This window comes from Mytilus edulis, chromosome 3, assembly GCF_963676685.1.
Source record: "Mytilus edulis chromosome 3, xbMytEdul2.2, whole genome shotgun sequence".
In the NCBI taxonomy this organism is placed as follows: domain Eukaryota; kingdom Metazoa; phylum Mollusca; class Bivalvia; order Mytilida; family Mytilidae; genus Mytilus; species Mytilus edulis.
In genome coordinates this window covers 98,930,842-98,958,669 of record NC_092346.1, presented here as the reverse complement: position 1 = coordinate 98,958,669, position 27,828 = coordinate 98,930,842, and the positions used below count along the sequence as shown (strand labels likewise).

Below are 27,828 nucleotides of genomic sequence, written 5' to 3'. Positions count from 1 at the left end.
TCTCTTAAGCCTTCTATTGAGCGATTCGTAAAGTCCTGGTTCGAGCCTTTTTATACTATTCCAGATTACATTCTTATTAATCAAACTGAATATAGCCATAAAAGAATACAGAAACGAGCGGTACCTTCCTCCGACTTCACAATAGAATTGGCAGTGTATGTAGATGCTGACTTCTTGACTTATAAATTACCAGCTACTGACATGACCCGCAGAGTTGAAACCATGCTTTTCAAATATAACGCAGTAAGTAAATTTATGTAATATAAATAATTTCATCATTAGTAAACTTTGATTGGTTCTAACGTTATAAAAGAGGAACGAAAGATACCAGAGTGACAGTCAAACTCATAGATCGAAAATAAACTGACAACGCCATGGCTAAAAATGAAAAAGACAAACAGATAAATAATAGTACACATGACACAACATACAAAACAAAAGACTAAGCAACACGAACCCCACCAAAAACTTCGGGTGATCTCAGGTGCGCAGGAAGGGCAAAATAAGTTTGTTAAGATAAAAACGTTTGTAGTACCTCGTCGTTCAAATGAAATGATAGATGGTAATTTCACATCATAATCAAACATTATAAAAATGTAGAGTTTAAAAAAATATCAATTTTACGTCTTTAGCATTGGTTGTTCCGGATGCATACATGCGTAAACATAGGAAAGTTTTGTGTATGTTAGAAACTTACCTACTAATGAAACACATAATGAAAATAAACTCATCTTGAGCTTTATATGTAACAGCTCATTAAATGTAGATTTTTTATCTTTGCAGGTGCAGTATGAATGGAGTCGTGCTGATGTGTTGAATTATAACGTCACTCTATCAATCAAACTTTTGACGTTTTTTGATACAAACCCGGTGAGATTAATTACATTTGTTTTTGGTTGACTTCTTCAAATATTACTTTTTTCACAAATAATTGAAGATAACTACGACTTTATGCGTGATATTTGCAATTCGTTATAAATAAATAAAGAAGAAAGAATTTAGGGGGATTAGATCTGTAAATAAAGAAAGACAGACTTTTAATTCATTAATTATAAAATATATTTCCTTTATCAAATAAGAGGTACTCTGAATTCCTCTCTCACAATTTTGAACATTGGCGTTTACCCTTAAAGCGTTTCCTCCTCTTATTTTTTTTTATTTATTTGCAGGCCTCCGCATGAAATTATTGATGTTGTATTTGCAATTTTAATGTTTTAGTCGTATACCAATCCTGATTTCAAAGATAAATATTATTTTATTTTTTTGGAAAAAATGTTCGGAGTTCCCGCACTAACTTGTGTTTTTTCACTGCTATCACTGCTGCCAATGTGTAATGCATTAGATATAAAACCCTTTATTTGGAAACACGGTTTCTATGTTAAATCCATTTCAGTCCCTTTAATACTTTTTTTGATTTTCTAATTCAATTAGCGAAGATAGCTATGTTAACAAATCTGTTTGTTGATATATGTTTGTCCTTAATACAACAATTAATTATAACAAACACCTGAAAATGAGATATAGAATTTGATGCGACTGTCATACAAATGTGTGGTTTATCTAGCTTTAAAACCAAACTTAATCCACCATTCTATACAAAAGAAAATGCCTCTACCGGTATTTTACCTTTGTCATTTGTTCTTTTTTCAGTCCTGGTACAACGCTTCCACTTCTCTATCTGCTCCACTGAACACTATCTGTACGGGAACTCAAACCTTATCTTACGATCATGTACATGTTCATACAGGGTAAGAAATAAATCAGTTCGTCAGTATACCACCGATTAACCAATACATGTCGATTTGATAAAAAAAAAATGCATTTCACGCATTTAAATGTGTTTGCCTGTGCAATTTACGAATAGAATTTATTTCAAACGACCCTTGAACTCAAATTTATGTATATGCATTTGCCAAAAAAAAAAGCAGTACGTAATGTTTGATTTGGTTTTTGTATTAAGTAAACCATTTTGTCTCTAATGTTCTTATCACAGCAAAGTAAATGCCAATTTATAGCGGATTTTAATTAATACTGTAAGTTGGTTCAAGGAAAATATCCAAAGCCGGTCTTTTATAGTTTTTTCTATCAATTGAGATGTCTGAATTTGGTATGAAAAATAAATTATTGGAAATGTATGCAGCAGTCAAGAACAGTTTCAAAGATAAACATTTCACGAACGAAAATGACAATTTAAAAATATTGAAATATAACTAAATAACATCTAAAACAAACCAAATGCAAACATAATTCTATACCGTGTTGCACATGATACAAAATAAAATTCATTAAAGAATTATCTATAACGATTAAAAATACGCGCAAAACGTATGCTTACTCTGATGTTTTTTTATTGTGTCAATGGGTAGTTGTCTTATTGGTGTATACCCAAAATATCATCTTGAACTGTGCCCGACGAACGCAGCAAATGTTGCTAATTGACTTATCTTTTTTATACATATATATATATATATATATATTTAAAGAATACCCAATCCAGAACTAGGAGGATTAGCTTACCAAAATGCAGTTTGCAATACTAGGTACAGATGTGGTGTTTCTGCAGATGGGATAACAAGATATGTCGCAACAGTCCATGAAATAGGTCATAAGTATGTTTTTCTGCATGCAATTTGATCAACTATGACCTTTCATATGTGATGATTCTGTCAAATATGTTAAAAAGACAGCATAAAATTCTTTGGGAATTTTTACAACTTAATCTTGTGTCTTACTATTGACTGTTTTCTTTCCATCCTTTCTGATCGTTCAGTTGTGTTTTATGCCAGGTCACCATCATTTTTCCTTTGCATATTGAGTTTTAAATGCCCTTTATAAATGTAATACACAGGAGAAATAAGTTAAATACATTTCACTTCAGTCAATGCCATAATTTCTTATTATTTAAAAAAAAAATTAACATAACCATTTCAACTTATGTCATTGATTTCAGCATGGGTATGTATCATGACGCCGATCAAAATTGTTTATCTCCAGACGTTGGTGTCATGGGTGGTGCTGGGGTCGGATGGAGTACATGCAGTTGCGATGATATGAACACAAGGTTACAGTAAGGAAACACAATTTACTCTAGTATAATAAAAAAATCTGTGACATCTTTACATATTCACCGCACATCAATACATGTTCAAGAAAAGATTTTAAAACAATCATTATTTTCTCACAAAAGCTGACAAATTTCCAGATCAGTTATTCTGTGAGTTGAGATAACTTTGAATACAAAACTGTACAGATTTTTCATTTGTCATTCCAAAATGACGTAGAGTGTTACATGTATACAAGTAAGTGGAGCAAACTATGCTGGTTTCGACTTTGATGAAAAGTAAATTAAAAACGCATAGGGTACAAACAAAATACTTGATAGCTGATAGACATGCATCGCAAGTGCATAAGAAGGACATTTAGTGCGTGTCCAAAATTAACAGCCCGTGTATTGATCATGATTACAATATGATAAAAGAGAAAAATAAATATTTTTTAAGCAGATAATTAAATTAATTAGATACTTGCATGAAACATACGACATGTGAATAGGACAAGAAGGTATAAAAGAATCATTGATTGTTTATATCAAATTCTGACTTGTTTCTTTGTTAAAAACAAATATCCATCGAACAATTAAATAGAATGTAAATTGATGGGTCAGTTACTAGATAGTTCTACCATAGTTGGAAAATACCTAAAATTGACAGAAAGTTTTGCCAAATTATTGAGTTAGGCTTTTCTAAAGATTTTGATTTTGAGTACAAAAACGCGCGCAAAACAAAACATTAACCAGTTTTGTATTTGAATTCAATAGATCACAGAAATTCTGCATCTATTTTTTTTTTCAAAATATATTTGCGGATTATTCAAAACGTGTTATATTTCTTGATTTTTTCACAGGACAGGCAATCATGGATGTCTATGGATAGAAAATATTGCTGATAATGAAGTTACTCCAACATCTTTAGAGGGATTAACATTAGTGCCAGAACTTCCGGGTAAATACATTAAAAAACACCTTAGCCTCTGCAGTTCAAGATGAAAATGACAGGTTCAAATACGATACTTTGAATCAATTTCCGACCACCTTGAGAGACTAACGCTATTCTACATCTCCTTGGCATGGATTTTTTAATTCTGTATTCAGACCTGTGGTATTCTGCGATATCCATAGTTGACTTAGTTGATCCAATAATTCATTGATGAAGTAATCAAATGTCTAACATATGTTCTATGGGGTTAAGGATCGGTGATTTTGAGATATAATAATGTTGTTCTGAGTTAGGAATATAGTTTTTACCCTAACTGTTATAGACTAGTCAATCTCCCATTGTAAAATATTCCTATCCAGTACAATAACATAGTTTGCTTCCCAATTTAGCTCTATAACGATGAGGCAATATTGTTCTTTGAATAATCGACTGAAAGTTGACCTAACATGTTTAACCCCGCCACATTCTGTATGTATGTGCCTGTTCAATGTCAGGAGCCTGTAATTAAGTGGTTTTTGTTGTGCATGCTACATTTATTTTTTTCGTTCATTTTTTGTAAGTAAATTAGGTCGTTAGTTTTCTCGTTTGAAATTTTTTACACTGTCATTTCGGGGCCTTTTATAGATGGCTTTGTGTTATTGACTTTGCTCATTGTTGAAGGCCGTACGGTGATCTATAGTTGTTCATTTCTGTTTCTTTTGGATTGTTGTGGAGAGTCGTCTCATTGGCAATCATACCACATCTTCTTTATACTTAGCTATTATTTTAGGTCCAATTTAATAAGCGTTAACCTACGGATAGTACACATCCAAAATTTACTATGTTTGTTCCTAACGAAAATAAATCTTAAATAGTTATCAAAAGTACCAGGATTATAATTTTATACGCCAGACGCGCGTTTCGTCTACATAAGACTCATCAGTGACGCTCAGATCCAAATAGCTATCTTCTGCCACATACAATTTCATATAAAAATCATTTTAATTTCTAAGATATTTATTCCAATATCAGGATGCTTTCTTAGTAATTTCGTATATTCTACTGTCAAATTTGTCAGCTTTTTCTATGTAATGAGGGGACAATGCTCTTCTGAATGCTCATTTCGAATCCTGTATTCGCGGTTTTGTTCATCAAATTTTTGTAGAAGAAAATGTGACCTATCGATGAATCAAGTTCAACATTAGTGTCCTCATGTGTGAAATCACAGTGTATGACATATAATGTAGCACGTGCATATGTGTGTACCTGGTCAAACTAGTTTTAACATTTTAAAAGGTATGTTTTGACAATGTTTGCTCTAGCAAAGCATGTTATATAGTGCCTTGGTTGACATTATCACTTAACCATTGACACTAGAAGCCGTAACTATAACAGACGTGTTGATTACTTAAGACTTATATTAATTTTGACTCGAAAAAAACAGCTATTCAATCAAAATAACTTTAGGAAAATGTATAATGATTTCTATTTCATTTTGTTTTAATCTGTTATTAATTACCAACCCAAAGGAGGCGGAGACAGACTGTACATTAACAACTTTTGAGATGGAATTTAATGCGCTTGTGCAAGCTCTCTCAGCATTTGGTATTCAACAAGAAGCCATAAACAGCGGGACCAATAGAGAGTGTAATAACTAAAACATCAAAAAATTGGTGCACTTCTCAAAAACTAACTGAAGTTAACTCATTAGAATACCAAAGGAAAAAATACCATTATGATACAAATACCACTTTTAGTCTAGTACAATTTCAAAATAAATATACGATAAGTGCGACCATGGGTTTATTTATTCCTTCGGCCATGAATTTGCCTGTTTTATTCATGACTTACGGGTTTGTTTGAAATACCAAACCGATATTTATTTGTTTCTCTCTGAATCTGGAATGTATTTTTATTCTTGTTTGGACGATCTGGGAAATATATCATAGTAGTGCGTGGAGTAATAGGTTGATTCGAGCGTCACTGATGAGTCTTTTGTAGACGAAACGCGCGTCTGGCGTAAATATAAAATTTTAATCCTGGTATCTATGATGAGTTTTTTTGTGAGAACAACAATATATTTGTAATATTGTAATAGAAAGGCCATTTATTTGATGACTTTCAATCAGACATGACACATTGTTTCTTAAAAGTGATATTTTGATTTTGGTTTTTACATCGATAATTGTTCCTATTTTTTTTTTTTTTTTTTTTTTTTAGGGTTTGAATTGCTTCATTTATAGTTTTATGAGCTGTGTTTTGTGAACTGTTTGTTTTCCGTGGACTAGTGATTTTTATTTTTCCTTTAGATTTGTCCCCTTCTTTATTTTACACATGGAAAAGCATGTTTAAGAGACGAAATATAGTCATAATAATGGCCATGTAGGCATAGCTTAAGACATATTGTTTAATATTTGAGACAGAACAACTACAGAGTTTTAATATTTATTGAACACTATTTATGTTTATTTTCAATATAGGTACACGTGATATTTCAAACAGTTTCTATTTTAATAATGTATGTACACAGGTTTCATATTGTGTTATTTATTACTAGGTCAGATGAAGACAGCAGATGAAATATGTGAACAGTTATACGGAAGTGGATTTAGATACCGTGAATATCCTAATGTTGTGGTGAGCAAATTTAAATTTAAAAGCATTTTTCTTCATTATGACTCATGAAATCATTAACGAAAAACGAAAAAAAAGACTAACAAGTCAACATGGCACCACATAAACAAAGACTAAGCAAAAAGAAAACTTCATATTTCGGGAATGATCTTATGTGCTTCGAAAGTGTATGCAGATCTAATTACATCAATGAGCATGGTAATTTCAAATTTGGTTATAAGCCTCAGTTGGTGATGGCATGATTGACGAAAAAAGGACGGGATTAGGGTAACGAAAACTGTGTCACCTGTGACACAGGTATGTGATTCTAAACGATCAACCAACTCGTGATAGCGTTGTAATGAATTCTATCTCAGGATAAAAGTTTTAGCAAATTTTAAGGTTGGTATCTTTGATGAAAATATAAAATTACTTTTTGTATCACCTATGGTTGCAAAAGTTGCATGAAAAAATGTTTGATTTGGTAACTAAAGTGATGAAAACTGTAGATTAAATTGTATGTACAATACATTAACTGAGCTTGTATCCGTCGACAGGGCCCGGTTTGTAACATATATAGCTGTGTCGATCATAACGTTGGTAATACACATGGTCAGATGTTCAAGCAGTCTGATACTGTTACCGGTCTATACTGTGCAGATCAAAAGGTGAATATGAAATAACTATATTGTTAGGAGTCATATATTGAGTAAAGTTCTGCTTCAAATTTATAAAGAAACTTCGTTGTATACAAAACATTAGCATATTAACACTCATTTCTGTTCGTGAAAGTTGAGCAACTTATTTACTTTAATCGATATCAAATAAAGTCAACAGTAGTATACCCTGTTCAAAACTCGTAAATCGATGGACAAAAAACAAAATCGGGGTAAAACTGAGGGAAACGCATTAAATATCAGAGGAAAACAACGACACAACATTAAAATGTAACACACACAGAAAGATGCAGCTACAATGTAAGTATGCGAGTTATTTCTATCTGTTGATCATTTCAATCTGAATGACAAATAAAGGAAATGTAAAAATTTACGAGAGACAAAATTAAACATTAGAAACGACGTATTGCAATATCGTTGGTATTCCGGGAACACCTTTTCGTTAGCTTGCTATTGCCATGAACAAAAAGTTTAACACACAAAGTTAACATTTTTTTCGTTTTAATCATGGTATATGCCACCTTGATTTACTGCGGCACATTCAATTTTATTATTATTTAGATCTGCTTTGGTGGTGGTTGTGTTGATTGGTCTGAAGCTCAGTTAATTAATCCTGAAGTACGAGCAGGAGGATGGTCAGATTGGGGAACCTGGACAACCTGTTCCCGGACGTGTGGACGAGGAATGCTTTACAGAAGAAGAATATGTAATAATCCAACGTAGGTTTTTTGTAAAAAAAAAGAATATATGAATTAAAGGGAATTAAGGATATTTTGTGACTTATGAGTTGAATAAATTTGTTATTTTTTATATACATATTTTTGTCACATTGATATTTTTAATGTTACTAGATTAAAAAAATAACAATCTAAATTTTTTGCTGTATTTTGACACTCCTCATCTTTTTAAACGGTAATGCTGAAAACTGTCATTAGTATTCAACGGACATTTCAAAACATGTTAAAACTAAAATTTAAAATCACAAAAAATCCGATGATAGACAAACAGCCATGACAGAAATGTGTACACTAAATAACGAATATGTATGAGAGTACCAAGCTTATATTTTGATACGCTAAACGTGCGTTTTCCGTCATAAGACTCTTCAGTGACCCTCCGATCAAAATAGTTCGATAGCTGAACAAGTGTGAAATTTAATTGAAACTGTAGATTTATTGAAATTAACCCCCAGTTTTTCACTGTATCAAAACAAACTATCTTTGAAAAACTATTACATACCAATCAATGGAGATCTTGTATGATTTATGAAGTCCAAAATACACAAAGTGTTTCATATTCAACAAGAACCTAGTTATGACGCATGGCTCAGTCACATATATAAGTATAACAAGAAAACAAAGGGAAGTGGTAGTGACAAAATAATAGGCAAAGCCATATTTTGTTTATCTCAACTTATACTTAACAGATTAATAAATAATCATGATAATTAATATATCTCTGGTTTTATAATTTAGTCCAAAGAACAGTGCAAATTGCGATGGAAATGAATACGAAGCTGAAGGCTGCAGTGTTGAGGTAATTAATAGTTTTTCTCCGAGGAAAATTCAAAACGGAAAGTCCCTAAACAAATGGCAAATTCAAATGATAAAACACATCAAACGAATGGACAACAACTGTCAGGTTCCTGACTTGGTACAGGAATTTGTAAATGTAGAAAATGGTGGATTGAACATGGTTTTATAGCGCCAAACCTCACACTTCTATGATAGTCGCAACAAATTCCATCTATATTTACAACGATGCGTGAACAAAACAGACATAAAAGGAAGCATTGTCATAATATTGGTACAGCAGTCATCACTGTGTCACAACCTCAATACAAACAAATATATAACAGATAAGCACAAAAAAACAAATTTGGCACCCACATTCATCTCTTACTTATATTAGATGTATTTTAAACAAAACAATAAAGGATTGAAATATTTAAAGTACTGTGACTGTATTCACATCAATTCTTATTGTATAGAGTGTCGTGTTTGACGTAAGAAAATGTAAACGTCACACAGTAAATTGTATAAAATAATTTTGACGTTCAAAATATTTTCAAAATTATAATTTCACATGGAGAATGGTGGTATACAGGGTTAAAAAAATGTTTGTTAAACTAAATTCAGGAAAAGACCAGAATTAAAATTATACAAAAGTTCTTTAGATTGTTTAGAATCCACATTTAGTTCATCACACTACGCGAGTGTAATAATTGTGTCGTTCAAAGTATTTTCAAAATTATAATATAACAATAAGATAATGGCAAGACCTTTAAAAGTGCAGAGCCACGCCATTTGTACAAAAAAAAACAAAAAAAGGTCACACGTACAAAACACAACATCAAAATGAAAGATGATACAAACACATTGACGGGATGTATAAGTACCGAGCCACGTCAAATGATTATAACAGAAAACAGACCCTACAGTAAAAGTAATATTAATAAAAGAACTGATTAACACAAACTACACCAAAACCTGTTGGTGATTTTATGTGCATACCATATACTATTAGGTCTTCTTATTACTTTTCGAAATAGATTGTTTGATGAATTCAAGACCTGTGATTTTAATAGATATCACTCTGAATAATATTGGTCTGTTCATTTACGGAATAAAAATCTTTTGCATGGCCTATTACTTTGCATGTTAAATTGTCAAGCATTAATGACTGCTTTATCTTCAGTTCAAATAAAGTGCAAACATTTTCATGTAAAAATTATATGTTATCCTGACGTGCTGTAAAAAAATCAAAATACATTTAATTGCCTACCGTAGCGGACTGATTCTCGGACGTTTGATAGTAAATAAATTGATACTTCTGATCTCAACAACAGGGCAAATGTGCACTCCAATTATAATTTCATATAATTTTTTTTAATTATTCAAAAGAAACTTGCAACAAATCTGATCTGATTCGAATAAGTTGTTATAGAAATATTGCATAGAAAAAAGTCAAAATAGGTTTTGTTGCATTACAATAGTAATAGTGATCACCAACATCAAACATTCATTTCATAACATTTTTTCAGCCATGTGATGGGGACAGTGGTACAGATTCTACTCTTATAGTACAAAGAGCAAATGAAACATGTCAAAGACTGATTGATAACAACATTATTAATGGGACAGAATATACAGCTTCCGGATCTATTTACTCATCATTAAGTATGTAGAAAAAAACACCTGGCTCATGTTGTCAAAACGAGGAAATATTAGCTGGCTATACAACCAGGTTCATTATTCTATTGTGCTATATTTGTGTTCCGTCATAAATTCACTTTATTTTTTTGTTGTTATTCTGTGGTGGACATATTGAAATGCCCTTTTATATTCATTATTTATGTATTTCTCTGTCGTAAATTTTCTAGCATTTTTTGTACTGTATTCTTGTCACGTAATGTTGTCATTTTAGCGGTATTAAACACAGCCATATAAGCAGCAGGTTTGGCTAGCCACATAACCAAGATCATCCCACCATATTTTCTTAAAATGTCCTGTAGAAAATCAAGAAGATGGCAGTAGATAAATTATAGTCCGGTCCTATGTATGTTGGTGGTTATGTTTGTAGATGTTCAGTATTTCTGTCGTTGTGTTGATTTTTCGTGTTGCTCTCGGTTTTTTTTTTTTTTTTTGGTTTGTGTCCCAGATGTGTGTTAGTTAAATCAATTTATGACTATTGAAAAGAGGTATACTACCATTGCCTTTATAAATCTCCACTTTCCGGTTAGGAAAATGCATGTACCATGTCGGGAATGTGACAGTTGCTTTACATTCATTTGATTTAATTGAGCTTTTGATTTTACCATTTGATATTGAACTCTCCGTTTTGAATTTCCATAGAGCTCGATATTTTTTGTTATTTTACAATTTGATTGTATATCAACAATATATCCGTAACATTACAAAATATCTCCCACTGTAACAGATAAAAAATACAAGCACTAAATGTTTGTTCTCAGCAAACACTTTCGTAGATTTGTTGCGGTTTTAACTTCCCCTCCACTGATAATGCACGTTATAGGTTATATTGATCTAAAATCAACAAACAGGTAATTATTCAGATAATCGTAAATTGTTTCCGATTCTCGTACTTTATCAAATGAAATTAACGATTTCATCTGTCTAATTGATTCCAACAATACATCAGGTTTTTTTCAGAATTTTTAGCGCTGACCATATGAAAATTAATGTAGAACTTAATGTAGAGCAGATTACCTCCAGAAGCACCTGAGATCACTCCTGGGTTTTGGTTTGGTTCGTGTTGCTCAGTCTTTAGTTTCTGTGTTTTCAGTTTATTTTCAACTAATGAGCGCGTGAATGTCCTTTTGGTATCGATCTGTCTCCTCTTTTTTCAAGTTAAGAACGTCCTTGATTATTTTTTCTCATATCTAGTTTGGTGTTAGTAATAGATCATTGATAGCTTGTGATATATATTCATATACATTTGTTTAGTTCGACTGGTTTGCAGAATGATGTTTTGTATAGTTAACTTTTTTTTTACCTATACAATTCTTTTGTATTTGTGTTGTTTGCTGTATCTGTCTTGTTGGTGTTTATTTTACATTGTGTTTTTAGACCATGGTGTATGTGAAGTTCTTTGTGAATCGGCTCCAGGGTATACCAGACCTTCTTTTACAAGATTTGGATTGATAGAAAACGGTACGCCGTGTCCAGGAACCTTGGATACAGCTGATGCAAATGGCTATTCCCGACGTCCAGGGTTTTATTCTGCTTGCTTAGAAGGGTATTGTCAGGTAATGCATAGTGTTAAAGGTTGTTTGAATGTTCAGTAAGTTTAAAGTTAAAGAAAATAAACAGTTTAAAGAAGGAAACAAAATATAACTAAATTCTAAAATTCAGCTATACATGTCCAAGAATGAAAAATAACATTTTTAAAATGGAAAGAAATTAAATCAAAATACCTTAAGCCTCGGTCATACATTACCGGATAGCTCGAACGGACGCCTAACGGATCACTTTTTTTCAATCCGTTCATGTCCGTAAGACGTCCGTTCTTATCCGTTAGACGTCCGTCCATATCCGTTGCATGTCCGTTAAGCGTACGTTTTATCCGTCGACGTGTGTTCTGTCCGGTGGAAAATTTTATGCATGTTCAAAACTTTGAACGGACGTCCAACGGATAAAATGTCCGTTGAAAGTCCGTTAGTCGTCCGTTTTGTACCGTACTCGTCCGTTTCGTTTCCGTTTTGTACGGTACTCATCCGTTTCGTTTCCGTTTTGTATCCGTTACGTGTCCATTATACATCCATTGGAGGTCTGGAAGATAAATTCACCAACGGACTTCTACCGGACGTTTAACGGAAAAACGGATGTTGAACGGATGAGAAACGGACTTCTACCGGACGTATAACGGATAAAACGGATGATGAACGGATCTGAAACGGATAAATGCCAATTGAAAATTTCGCGTCAGAAATGCCAATTATTGGTATGTCAGATTTCTTAAGGTTCATGAATTCTTATTATTCATAATCGATCTTATAGTTTAGGCACGTCAACACAATCAAGCAGTTCTTATTCAGGCCAGAAACTGCCCTTTGGCGGAATTTTGAAGAACAAACCAAAACCAGTTACACAGAAACATTTTGAATATTTATGCGATTTACATGTATCATTATTGTCGCCTTTGATTTATCCGTATATCTTGTTCATCCGTTGTATCCGGTACGCTTCCGTTATGTGTCCGTTTTATTCGGTCAGTACATCAACGGACTCCCAACGGATAACAATGTTGTCAACGGACAATTTTTATTTATTATCCGTTAGGCGTCCGTTCGTGCTATCCGGTGAGGTGTGACCGAGGCTTTAAGGAGGCTCGAGGGTATACAAATTTCTGAAAAAATTAAACATTTATTTTTCATTGCAAATTTATTAAATACCTTTATTAGTTTTAACTTTATCATATGGTACAAAAATCATTAAAAAATCAATTCGTGTTGGTCCCAGATGACTTTTAAAATGTATATATATTATTGAAAAAGCTCTAAATTACCTCTCTTTGGTGAAAAAATTGAAATATCTTTTTTTACTAATCGGTGACCTATATTTTTTATTATAATTTTCAAAAAAACTGTCCTTAAACTAAACTATTGTAAAATGTGAACGATTTCTGTAATTAAGTTCTTTTTTTATTTCGATATAACCTATATTTCACCTAGTAGTTCAACAAAAAAAAGTACCTTTGGCAGATTGTGACCCCGTATTTTTTTTTTTTTTCTAAGTTTAAGATAAAGTTCATTTATAGAAAAATAGAGCGAAATCATATATTAGAAAAAAAAATGATTTAGACCCCCCGCGCTCCCTTAAAGCATAGAGAGTAAAGACTGTACACAGTAGGCGGTAAGCAATTCATACTCTTCTAGATGCAACAATCGAAAAGCCTTTGAGAATCGAAAGTTAGTGCTTGCCAAGAAGGTGGAGACGACCATTTGAGCAATTTGCAGGGTAAAATAAATCTGATAGAACGTTATACAATTTCCTACGATACAAACTCCTTTTTAGTGATTGGAATAAACACATAATTTAGGCACTCTTATTAATAGAAGAAATTCTTTGTCACACATATATTTATGTTGTCACTGCTTATCTTGTAGAGATTCGACTGCGCCAATACTCTGAATGCTGAAGTATTTGATGGATGCGGCGTGTGTAATGGTGACAATAGTACATGCATTATCCGAGAGGGATATTTTACTGATGATGTAGCTCAATGTAAATATAAAAAGATTTTTCTTCCTTTTTTATATTTTATAATATCTCTAATCTCTAGTGGCACACAATAAAGCAAGCGAAAAAATAAGCATAATCAAGAAAATGAGAGTAAACAAAATTAGTAATCATAATACGATATGATATAACAGAATACAATATATATATGGACGAAGTATAACATTTTCATCAATACGAAATTCTTAAATGATACCCACGTCAGAGTGCCGACAATTACAGAATACAATATGACTAAGACCCGATAAAGCCGTTTGCAATACGATAGAGTGGACCGTGATAGGATTATGTTCCGACAGTACATGATCATCCCGAGTATGCCGACAGTTTTCGAACGGATAACTTCCGTCAGCGTCGGTTCACTGTCTGGTTACTGTCTTATCTCTGTCGGATTACATTCGGTAGAATCGGGACGCAGTCGTGACAGAATCGGTCGAATTTTACATGCGAAAGATACAAATCGGATTAGAAGCGGATTGAGAACGGGATTATCGGGACAAAGTCGCTTGGAAGCGGTTGAGTATCGACGCTTCCTGAACAATATCTAATTGTTGTCGTGATTAAATTATTTTTTTACAAATTTTAATTAAAGTTTGAATTTCCATCAACAATTCGCTGGATCTTGATCATACTTTTGACAAATTTTAATCGGGAATGGTCCTGTCAAGGACGGCAGTAAACATCGTGAATGTGTGACCCCAGCTTAACATTTCTCAAATTAATCATTTATCAACCACATCTGCAGTATTCTTGACATAAACGCTTCCGAATTACCTTGTCAGGTTTACCATCCCAAATCAAAGCATAAATTTTACTCCTAGTGATGTATTTCCAAACTGAAAAAAGACAACAATTTATTAATTGATTGTACTATCTGATCAGAATTAGACACTTGTTAAATTTTTTTTTGTTCTGAGTAGTATACATTTGGTTTATACTTGCGTTAGGAGTTTTAAACACAAAATGAATTGTTATATGTTTAAAATTTGCATATATGTAAGTAGTTTAATATTCCACGTTGCTTTAAGAATAAGATAACAAATTAAAAAGTAAAACTAATTTTACGTAAAACGCATACAAAACATGAATAGGTCATCAAAGGATCCAGTTTTATTAAAAATCTGGGTTTTTTTTACTTTAAAGTTTGTCTTTCAAATATGCTGACTCGTACTTTATTTTTGTAGAAATTTCAATGCTTCGTTTTTTATTTATAACGTTGGCATTTACTGATTTGAAAGTTTCACTAAGTACATGTATCTTTGTATTTTTTTTAAGTTAGTTTCCCTATATTTAATCAATACTATAATTCATTATTGCAAGTAATGCAAATCAACTCCATGCAGTGCTTCAATTAAATATCTTTATTTTTTTCTGAAATGATAGACATTTATTTATCTTAACAACCTAAAATCATACTTCCTACGTGATAAAATGTTATTCAAAGGCCGCAAATATTTTTTTTCAAACAAAGTGTAACCAGCATAACGTTAATACCAACGAAACACATGCAATCCGTATATGTAGATTTTCAATGGTCAATGATTTTTCCTTTACATGTTTAAAAATATATATATATATCTAAAATAGGGCAACGAAAAGAGTGGACACAAATTCCAGTTGGTGCATATAACATAGAAATATCATTTGTGTGGAATGATATGAAGCAATATTACACAGGTAAGAACTACCCAAGGAATCTGTTACCTGAGGACTGCATGAAATGTTAGTCCGTTTCATGTATCACATGCAATTTCGATTTACCTGCAACATCTTTAAAAAAAATATAAAGTCGTCACTTGAAACATTTTTTCCATACAGGTCAAGGATGTCGTAAATATCCAACTAATACCGATTTCATATATTTAACCATGATAAATGGTACTTGAATAACAATATCCACTAATCTACAGAATACACTAACAATTTATTCCAAAAAGAAGTTAAATCACAAAAATACTTAACTCTGAGGAAAGTTCAACACAAAGTCTCTAACCAAATAGCAAAATTAAAGTCTCAAACACATCAAACGAATGGATAACAACTGTCATATTCCTGAATTGGTACAGGCATTTTCTTCTGTATAGACAATGTTGGATTAAATCTATTTTTATAGCTAGCTAAACCTCTCACTTGTATGACAGTCGCATCAATTCCATTATATTGACAACGATGTGTGAACAATACAAACAGACATAATAGGTAAATGAATGGTTTTGCACTTGTACTGTCGGAGCAATTTATAGCTTGATGTTCGATGTGAGCCAATGCTCCGTGATGAAGGCCGTACATTGAACTATAATGGTTTACTTTTATAAATTGTTATTTAGATGGAGAGTTACCTCATTGGCATTCACACCACATTTTCCTATATCTATATAATAAGTAAAAATATCTTTTCGACATCGAAGTTACCTTTAAGGTATTGAAGGGAAGATGATTTTAAAGAATAGTTATTCGATTTGTCATTTCAGAAATTTTTACTGAAAATGGGGATACAATTATAACGAGTAGCATTAACGATGGCAGTCGGAAATTTCAAACAGGAGATAGTCCGATCAATTCTAGCGGAACTTTGTGGCATAATGATGCTTATGTTGCGATTATGCATACAAAAGGACCTTTGACAAATCCGGTGAATGTTAAGGTTTGTAAAATGAATGATTATACATTGTTACATGTGAAAATTAATTAAAATCTTCTAGAATAATTATTAACCTTGTATTTTGAAACATTGAAATAATACTGTATTCCCTCGACACAAGTGTAGTTCGGGGATCTTCAGTTATTATTTAACAACATTTGCTTTTACTTGTTTTATAAATAATATAAAAACAGAAATGAGGTGTGCATCCTTTATTCTTATTTTTTATCAAGATTTTTTACTAGTAATGCAAAAAGCTAGTATTTATTCATGACACAAACTTATTGCAAAAACTTGACAAGCCTTAAGCCGACAGAAACACAATATCCCAATCAAACGTGTGTTAAGTATCTGGTATAAGTTTCCTGTGCGTCTAAAAGATTAAATCTATTTGTTTTCTAATCAACAGGTATATAGTTTTGCGTCGAACAGTAATACTGGAATGAAGTATGTTTATTCTCTGCCAATCGACAGTAAGTTTTGTTAGCGTAATCGCTAACTGGTGCATTTCTTTTTATTGTTATATTGTTTAAGTCGTCTTATTGAATCCTTGTGCATATGTTTCTGAAAAATCTGGTTTGTTTTGTTTTTCATCGCATACATTTAACTTGCAATTGTCTTTGTTATTGACGTCAGGTCGGATGTCGACAGCACACTTAGGACCTGACATAAAATTTTGTCAACTTATGAATATGAAACAATATATTGTGATATTTTTTGGTATTTTTTTTATAGATAGTTAACATAATGAGAAATGTGTATAAAAAACATACAGTGGAGATCACTTCTAACCTCTCATTAGAACTGTCAGGAGAACTGTCATAGAACTGTTCTAACCTGTCCTAGAACAGTTCTACCTAGAACAGTTCTACCCTAGAACTGTTCTAAGTATAACTGTTCTAAGTAGAACTGTCAGAATCAGTTCTAGGTAGAACTGACTAAATTAGTTCTAGGTAGAACTGTCAGGATCAGTTCTAGGGTAGAACTGTCTAAATCAGTTCTAGGTAGAACTGTATAAATCAGTTCTAACCGTAGAACTGTCAGCAGAACTGACTAAATCAGTCAGGACTGTAGCATAGTTCTAAACTGACGTCACTGCAGTAAGGGCACTTTAGAATTTAGAAGAAATAAATCACTTCCAATTACTTTGCTATATAAAAGCAGATTTTCTATATTTCTTTCTGATCATACGTTACATGTACAAATATCGAAGTGAATAGGAGGTTATCCAACTCATCGGAGAAATATTTTTATAAGATTGCATAGGAAACATCATTGTTTAGGGTTCTACTAAAATGCGCCCGGGAGCGCCCGGGTGAAGAAAAAGCGCCCGGAGAAGAAAATATAGCGCCCGGGGAACAGAAAAAGTGCCCGGGGAAAATATATAGATATTTTATTGGCATGAGACAAATTTGTTAAGTTATGAACAAATAAAGCACAAAAACAAGTGTGAATATTTCAATTTTAACAATAATATATATATATGAATACTTTTCAAAAGATTGATAACTAATGGATCACAGTTTATGTGGAAGATTTATTAAAATGTAAGACATCAAAAAACATGTTTTTCAAAAACGATATCAAAATGAGAAATGTATAAGACAACCCAAATTTTACAGATAAATATTAATTTAATCAAAATTAAAAGAGGTACACATAATAAATCAGCACATGAAAAAAGCAGTACTATACATGTACCGTAGTTAAAACAAGGGGGTAAAGAACAGGTTTGGTTTAAATTTAAGTCTAAGCATTAAAACCCTCATAAGCATAGCCATTGAACATGTTGAAGCAGTTTTAGTTTTATAAGATGATATAATAAATCTATCTCAGCATCTGTATAAAAAAGTGTTCACCATGCAGTTGCGAAAATATTAGACCTCAGGCCACGATTATTTTCAAATAACAAAATATACATTTTAATCGAGGACAATTTCTTTCATGATTCTTCTATATATACTCTTATTTATTTTTATTTACTTACTTATATACAATTTTGAAATCTAAAATGTAAAAGTGCAACAACACTTTAGATGTAGCATCGTACATATCCCCATTTATATTAAGGTCAAAACAAGCAATGATTAGTTATTTTTAAGGGAAAAAAATATTGTTATAGAATATTATTATTTTCTTCTCCCGGGCGCTAATTTTCTTCTCCGGGCGCTAATTTTCCTTCTCCGGGCGCTTTTTCTTTCCCCGGGCGCTTTTTCTTTTCCCGGGCGCTCCCGGACGCTTTTTAGTAGGACCGATTGTTTACGTTTCTTCGTTCCCCGTTTTTAACAGTCTCTTCATACATGTCATAAATATATCTCTGCATTTAATTCATGGAATTTTAATCGTAATTTACCTTGTTTGCCTTGGATTTACATTCATTTAAGATTCTGTTTTGACAAATGTTCATACGAAAATTGTACAGTGGATGAATTATGGGATATTAATGATAAAAGTGTATTATAACGTAAAAAAACTATATACAGTTGCACAATCTCGTCAATTTAGCCAGAGCTTATCAATAACGATTATAAATGATATCTGGGAGTCTGAAACTCAGAAAAATATACTCATCTGAACATGAATGAAGCATTTGCCACTGGACGTTCGGCTACAAACAAAATCATGCATTTTTCTCTGCCTCCTTCCATTTGTCTTCAAATTATATTAACAGTATACTATTCCAAGAAGAGAACTTTCCATACATGTACTTTTTATTTTAAAATAAAGTATATGAATCAGTCATGTGAGTGTTGGATGATGCCGTAAAATAGTTTTGTTTAAAAAAAAAACCATCTCAAACTAACTGACTTAAAAGTCACTTAAGTGACGGTTCATTATTATGGATACAGAGAGAAAATAACGGTGTGCTAAATTTTTAGATATGGTATACATACCACCTTACCGCTATTTGTCTGCCATTACTGGATATCGCACAGGTTCCCGTAAAAATTTGACATCATAAAACAAAATATCTGACGCCACAATGGAAAAGTGATTGTTGTATGCTTCAAAAGTTTAAGAGGCCGGGTCAGCCAGGATTAGCAATATAAGTGTATTGTGTTCCAAAGTTGGTGTCATTTTTATCATACGATCCTTCCTGACATAGAAATATTATTGGTTTACAATGAGGCCATATATATTTACATGATAAGTGTAAATAAGTTCAGTTTTGGTTGATATGGTCAAATAATTTTGTTAAAACGACTCAGTCTGATACATGTATATCGAAACTACTGAAATTTGTTTACAATTCAATATTTTGAATAAAAAGAGGACTTGCAGAAAATTGCTGGTACTCTAAATTGATGTGAAAATTTTTTTTTAGCCAATGTGGTACAATATTGCTGTCATTTGAATTATACAATCCATCGTGATATGTAACTACATGTATAAGTGATTTACTATGCGGCTGTATATATATATATATTAAGATTTACATTATAAAGTGTAAATATGGTCAGTTTTGGTTGATGCTGTCACATATGGTCAGTTTTGGTTGATGCGGTCAAATATGGTCAGTTTTCATGGTTTTGGTTGATGCAGACAAATAATTTTGTTATATCCATGAGTCAGTCTGAGATATCAAAACTACTGAAATTAGTTTACGATTCAAAATTTTGATTAAAAAGAGGACATGCTGGCACTTTAAACTGATGCGAGCATAATTTTGTTTTCCAATGTTGCTTTCCTTTATCATGTTTATATTGAACAATCCATCCTGATATAAAAATATAAGCACGCGCAATATAAAATTCTACTCGGAACAATATTCCCCAATATTCATGCAATAACCCTATAATATAGATCATTTGTATTATAATGATTATACACTCCATCCTTACATAAAAATATTACAGATTTACTATGCGACTATAAGAGTTGTATAAAAAAGAGCAAATATGGTCAGTTTTGGTTGATGTGGTCAAATATGGTCAGTTTTGGTTGATGCTGTCAAATATGGTCAGTTTTGACTGATACAGACAAATAATTTTGTAACATGAGTCAGTCTGAGGTATGAAAACTACTGATATTTGTTTCTGATGCGATATTTTGAATAAAAATAGGAAATGCTGGCACCCTCAATTAATGCGAGAAAAAAATTTGTGGTCATTGATTTCCAATATTGCAGTTATTTATATACTACAGTCCCTCTCAAACTAAAATTATAACTGAATTGCTGTGCTATATAGATTTACAAAATAAAAAGCAAATATGGTAAGTTTTGGTTGATGCAGCCAAAAGATTGTATTACACGACTCAGTCTGAAGTATAAAAACTACTGATATTTGTTTATGATTCAATATTTTGAATAAAACAAAGACATGCTCATTGGAGGATCAAGGGAGGGGGTCCAGGGGTTGGAACCCCACTTTTTTTTTAACATCAATGCATATGAATGGGAGCATATAGTTGGACCCCCAGCCTGGATCTAGCTGCCCCTGCATGCTGGCACTATAAATTGATGTGAAAAATTACATTTTTTTTCCAAAATTGCTGTTACTTGTATAGTACAGTCCCTCTAGACCTAAAATTAAAACTGAAGTACTGTGCAGCTATACAGATTTGCAGAAAAAAAAAGGAAATAAAGGCAGTTTAGATTGATGCGGTCAAAAGATTTTTGTTAAACAGGTCGTCCTAGGTATGAAAACTACTCGTAAATAGATATTATATTGGTTATTGGGGTCCGATAATTTTGTTATGTGATAATGAGCCATCCTGACTCCCGGAATAACAAATGTAAAACAATTCAAATAATAATGCCTCCCCCCCCCCTAATACTAACGGCCTAATTTATGTACAAAAATTGAGAGAAAAAATAAAAATTTATGTAACACATCAACAAAAGAAAATCACTGAATTACATGCTCCTGACTTGGAACAGGCACATACATGCAGAATATGGCGGGGTTAACAGGTTAACATGTTCTCTAAGGCAGCAACCATTTGATTTTCGGGGGGGGGGGAGGAGGGCTATGGGTTTTTTTCTGTACAAACTTTTTTTTTCGACTTCGGCGAAGAACAATCTATTTTTTAGCGACAAACCGAAAACAATTTTTTTCTTTCAATTTTAGCATTACATATAGTGGCAGCTGAGGATGAAACAAACAAATTTTTTTTTCTCAGGGTCCAAAACAAATTATTTTTTTCACCAAAAACTGGAAACAAACTTTTTTTTCCAAAAAAAAACATACCCCCCCCCCCCCCCCCCCCCCGAAAATCAAATGGTTGCTGTCTAAGTCTTGCCGATTATAAATCTGAAATAAAACCGGCAAAATAGCAAAACTCTATATAATTTAAATCGCTTTTTTACCCAACCCTGTATATTAAGGCAAAGTGTTCTTAAAACTTACAAATCAACTCTAGCCGTAGAATTTATAAATCAATTCTGGCCGTAGAATTTATTAAAATCAATTCTAGCCGTAGAATTAGAAATCAATTCTAACCGTAGAACTGTTCTAGAAGTAGAACTGACCAAATATCTGGTCAGTTCTAGCTAGAACTGTCAGGATCAGTTCTAGGGTAGAACTGTCAGGATCAGTTCTAGGTAGAACTGTCCAAATCAGTTCTAGGTAGAACTGACCAAATCAGTTCTAGCTAGAACAGTTCTAACCTAGAACTGACTAAAAGGTGTCAGGCTGACAGTTCTACGTACTGTTCTAGAACAGTTCTCCTGACAGATTTAATGAGAGGTTAGAAGTGATCTCCACTGTAGTATAGCAGTTACATATATGCAGAAAAATACAATCATATAAATTTGAACTTATCCGCCATCATGATAAAAAATTGAAAACACCACGTTATGGATTGTATATGTCCGAAGCGCTTATAGTAGTTATCAAAGGTACCAGGATTATAATTTAATATGCAAGACGCGCGTTTCGTCTACATGAGACTCATCAGTGACGCTCAGATCAAAATAGTTATAAAGCCATTGGCAAGTGCAAGGTTGAAGAGCATAGTGAGACCTTTTTGAAATTGATAATACGTATGCAGTTGTTACACTATAATCTATCTGTTAAACATAGGTTGAGGACTATTAAAGTTTAAAGAATATACTTTATTTTAAATATTTGATATAAATTTGATTCCTTGAATTCTTGCTTGGAATCTAATATACAAAATAAAAAGATAACAATATATCAATTACTGCTAGCAACATTTACTTATACCAATAGAAAACACTCGTTTATAATAAATTAAGAAATAATTATTATTAAGAAACAAACGAAATTAAGTTGGACTTAAGGTTCGAAATGTTATCATTAGGTCAGTTATGCATTTTTGTAAGTGCATTTGTAATGACATGATTCAAAACATCTTAGTTTAACCGTTGATATCTTTAGAAGTAAAAGAAAAGAAAGTATACATTTAGTTGACCTTTTTTAAGTGCATTTGTCCATTCTTTACGGGTTCTTTTTTCTTTCGTTTTTTCTTTCTTTGTAAAGGGACTATCTTTTACTTCAAACTTTAAAACATAATTTATAATTTTAACAATTTACTTCAAATAGATACAGAAAATAAAGAGGAAGTGTAAATCCCAGATTATTTATTGTTATAAAAATATTGGCTTTCTCTCGGTTTCAGTTTGTAATCCGGATTTGTGATTTATGAACAGTGGAATTTTACTGTTGCCTTTATTTAATGGATGAAATAGATCATTAATTTTGATAGTGTTTTTTTTTTTTTTTTTTTTTTAAAGCTATCAAATATTTGTATTATTTCTGTTCCAAAGCCACAACAGACAATATGACAACAGACAAAATGACAACATCAGATGGAACAACCATGGAAAAGACAACTGTTTTGACAACAGTAGAAGGGACAAATACAAACGCAACAATACCAACAACAACAGCACTATCTTTTAATTGTGAGTTTGGACAAGTTATAATTTTACTTAATTTAAAAAGAAGTGTTCTTATCGAACGCATTCATTGTTCGACAGAAAGATTTATCTTAATAAGAAGTAGGGAACTCATTACTCTTCGGTTATCTGTGCTGCCCTACATGCGTCGTAAAAATGTCATTTGAGATTATTTAAGTGTTGATGCCCGCCTTCACTACGTATCTAGTATGGTGCATTTGTCTGTTCTCACTTTAATATTACTAACAATCTTTGCTTTAAACTTCAAGTCAGGATTTACCCATCATTTCTTTTTTAGAAAATGCATGTACCAAGTTAGGAATATGACAGGTTTTTTTTTTTTTATCGCTTAGTATTCTTACCTGTTGGGTGTTGATGTTAAATGAATTTCCGCTTCTTCAATTTACCTAGGAGTTGGTGTTTTTAAATACTCTTTTTTTGATAATAACAATTTGATAGTTTATTATCATTTATTAATTTTTTTCGGAGATCCTATTAAAATCATTTAGATCCAACAAATTTAAAACTTATATTTTAATTAATTTGAAAGCACGTGAAAATAAATAAAGGAGCGGCGAATGATACCAGAGGGACATTTAAACTAGGAGAGCTGAGCATGACAGTTGTCACACTGTTTAAAGAGAAAATGTGTAAGAGTGTCAGTGAAACGCCTCTCTTTCCAAGCCACAATTTGTAAAAGTAAACCATTATTGGTCAATGCACAACCACTAAACAACAGGTTCCTGACTAAGGATATGTGCAAACAAATTTTTATATTTATGTTTCAGTGATATACGTGTATATAGTTATTGGGTGTGTGGGACTAGTAGTACTGATTACAATCATAGCAGTTCCAATATTATGCAGGAAGAAAATTAAGAAAAAGTAAGTGTATGTTCATGTGTTCACAAGATTTCTGCTGAATAAGATGTTTTGTGTCATAGATAAAGTATATTGCAACAGATATTTAACACGCAGTTGATAAGAAACTCATATTTTAACCTTTTTTTATTTCACCTTGTTTTAAGTAGACTTGGCCTTACTGGTTTTATTGTCTCCGGCTATAATAGAGATCCATCCGTCTGAAACACGTTTCGCAGCATCAGTTCACAGCTCTTTAATGTCTGACACACTTTTTTCACTTATCTTATTCCTGTTAACGACATACCTCTACATTATACATGTTTTAGAAAGAAAACATTTTATTGCATTTCTATAAGCAGAAACAATTCAGAATGGAAATACCAGACTGATTCAATATTATGGTATGGGAAAAAGTGCAGAAGTGGCAATGCTACAGAACAGACAACAATATCTATTATTCTTTACGTTAAAATACCATGTTTTTGATTGGCTAATACGAGGGTGTTAATTTATTTTATTATACTTTACGTTAAAATGCCATATTTTGATTGGCTAATACGAGGGTGTCATTTTACTCTATCACATAGCTGAGAGGGTGACAATTTTTTTGAATGTTACCCTCTCGTCTAAACCAATCAAAAATCGACAATTTAAAGGACAATGGATTGAATTTACATCAAGTAGATGAATACAAAGTCAATGCTTAAGTTTTACGTTCTGGATCAAATTTTATTATTTAACTGTCAAAATGAAAAAAAATAAACCATCTTGTTGTTTATTTCTAACACTCGTAACGTTGTTATGTACGTGACGTCATAGAAAATACTTTTGAATAAAATTCAGCTGTACAAGACGAGGATAATAGGACATTCAGTATAATAAATTAATTAACACATAGCTGAGAGGGTCAGATAGAGCAGATTGGTACCCTCGAAAAAAGCGTTGTCAACCTTGGCTTCTCCGCGGTTGACAATATTTTCTCGGGATACTAATCTGCTCTATCACCCTCTCAGCTATGTGTTATTTATATAGCATTCTTAATTCTTAATATTAAAACCATCATTGATACACAAACGATTAGTATTTATTGACTTATTCATGATTGTCACTATAAAGTTTAAGTATTGTTGATTTCAGCCATTCTTTAGCTAAATTCACCTGCCGACTTAATTTTCACTAAAAAATTCTGTAACAACTTAAGAATTTATGTTTTCCTTTTTTCTTACAGTACGGTCAGGACCATCTTCATCAAAAGTAAGCCCAAGAATATCAGAGATCCGTTATTTATAAAAAGAAGAAAATGACTAAAGGCACATGTTTCCAATGGGTCTTTTGTGTATGTTACACTATTATTTCAATGATACGTGATGTGCTAACAGAAAGTATGCACATTGAACGACAAATCTATGTGACGTATAACATTTTCTGACGTCAGACACACAAATCAATGAATGTGTTTGTAGATAGATGTTCTTGTGTTCTGTTAAATTGTTCTTTTAAAATTGTTATACGATGTTGACTGATGAACCCATATTCTGTATTCTGACTATTTTATTTATTGTGTCTGTTTGGTTAACGCATCAATGTAAATATAACGGAAATCGATGAGACTGTCGTCAGGGTGAGAGGATTGGCGCTATAAAACCAGGTTTAATCCACCATTTTCTGCGCATTTGAAAATGCCTGTACCAAGTCAGGAATATGACAGTTCTTGTCCATTCGTTTTTCATGTGTTTTGTTATTTGATTTTGCCATGTGATTATGGACTTTCCGAATAGATTTTCCTCTAAGTTCAGCATTTTTGTGATTTTACTTTTTTCTTACTCGTACTATACGATTAACTTACATATGATATTCTCATAAATAGTACTATAATGTCTAATCTGAACAGAAATAAAGACTTTTTTATACGATATATAGTGTTATTTCCATTTAAAGTAATTATTGTTAAGTTTGAGTACTTTGTATGTTTCCTGAATTCTTCACACACTGATGTTATTTGACTGTTGTTTTTATTTTTATTTTAATAAAGATTTTTATGAATTTTGTCATATCATAAAAGCCTTTGTAATATCATTTTCTTCCTTAGTATACACATTTACAAAGGTCTCCTCAGCGGTTGCAAAGCAACTTGTCGAAATCAATTTAATTTTGAATCAGTAATCCACAGATTCCACAATGAAGTACATTATTGTGTTGATTATTTTGTTGTGTTATTATGGTATGTTGTACCCGACAATTGTAATGCCCTTTTGGCACAATCTAGGAGGAGGCTCACGGTAGGAGGCCTGAATCAACAACGGAAAAGAAAACCAAACTAGAAAAATCAAGAAACTCGCTATTAGTTTAATAAAGAGAGCATCATTAGGTCTTTCCACTTTTCTGTGGAAAGACCTATTGTATTTCTTCTGATTATTATTATTATTATTTTTTTTTTTTTTTTTTTTTCTTCCGCCTAATTTTGATATTGCGACAAATGTTTGTTTCGCAATATGTCGCTTAGATATTTCTCATATTGTATTGTACAGTTTATGCGCTTTTACATTTAACCCTGCTAAGCCGAACACTTTTCTTTGTAAGAGTTATCTCCCTATTCACTGTTTATCATCAGAGTGCATCTCCTTTGTAACAAAAAAAGATAGCGACAAAATTCTTTTTACAAATTGTTCGTTACATCCTAAGGAAAATTTGGCTTATTTGGAGCGAAGCGATTCGATGAAATTTTATAGGAGTTATCTACCTTTACAAAATTATTTTCTCAATATGTGTTATTAACTAATAAACCGTCAACCGTATAACCCTGGAATGTATTTATTTGAGATCCCTAGGTCCTTTATTAGAAAATGGGGTCAAGGTCAAAGGTCAAGGTCAAGTTCTAAATTCGGAATTTTCCATGTTTTTGCATTTTCTCCAACCCTTGAAAAGGTACATATTAAAGAACAAGTGCAAAATGATTGCTATATAGTTATGAAGATATGTTACATTTGGTCTGATACAATTAAATAGCATCTAATAGGAGTTAGTGCCCCTGAAATGTCTTGATATGAGGTTATTTGATTATAACTTCAACTAAGTGCATTTTAATGGCATTTGACCTTGTGCAAAAGGTTGGATGACAAATGACCTTGAAAAATGACTACCGGAAGTGACCTTGAGAAAACCAGAAGTAACCTTTTTTTGCAATTTTTTCGTATAAAAGTACTCAGAATCCATATATTTTGTCATATAGATACATAAACTGATTACTGAAGACTAAAAATGACTTCCAACAAACCGGAAGTGACCATGTATCTCCCATTCTAAATACAAAAGTATATAGAAACTATATATTTTTGGAATCAGTGTGAAAGAAGCTATCATATTAGACCGGAAGTGACATTCATTTCACCGGAAGTAGCATATTATCTCCTTTATATCACTTAAAAATATGATT

The 27,828-nt window shown here is 32.2% G+C and overlaps 1 protein-coding gene across 1 annotated transcript in view; it reads left to right on the top strand.

Annotated features, from left to right (window-relative positions):
- The window catches only part of LOC139517929 (A disintegrin and metalloproteinase with thrombospondin motifs 16-like), a 52,385-nt gene extending 25,919 nt beyond the window's left edge, over nt 1-26,466 (top strand). Inside the window, exons 6-24 of the mRNA XM_071309484.1 lie at nt 65-243; nt 784-870; nt 1,651-1,748; nt 2,484-2,609; nt 2,951-3,067; nt 3,904-4,001; nt 6,532-6,611; nt 7,145-7,255; nt 7,826-7,983; nt 8,740-8,800; nt 10,308-10,443; nt 11,854-12,032; nt 13,893-14,010; nt 15,613-15,702; nt 16,497-16,669; nt 17,076-17,139; nt 23,400-23,537; nt 24,320-24,416; nt 25,624-26,466. Of these exons, the coding sequence (XP_071165585.1) occupies nt 65-243; nt 784-870; nt 1,651-1,748; nt 2,484-2,609; nt 2,951-3,067; nt 3,904-4,001; nt 6,532-6,611; nt 7,145-7,255; nt 7,826-7,983; nt 8,740-8,800; nt 10,308-10,443; nt 11,854-12,032; nt 13,893-14,010; nt 15,613-15,702; nt 16,497-16,669; nt 17,076-17,139; nt 23,400-23,537; nt 24,320-24,416; nt 25,624-25,699 (2,186 nt within the window). The 3' untranslated portion in view covers nt 25,700-26,466. The remainder of the gene's footprint in view (nt 1-64; nt 244-783; nt 871-1,650; nt 1,749-2,483; nt 2,610-2,950; nt 3,068-3,903; nt 4,002-6,531; nt 6,612-7,144; nt 7,256-7,825; nt 7,984-8,739; nt 8,801-10,307; nt 10,444-11,853; nt 12,033-13,892; nt 14,011-15,612; nt 15,703-16,496; nt 16,670-17,075; nt 17,140-23,399; nt 23,538-24,319; nt 24,417-25,623) is intronic.
- Nucleotides 26,467-27,828: the final 1,362 nt, after the last annotated feature.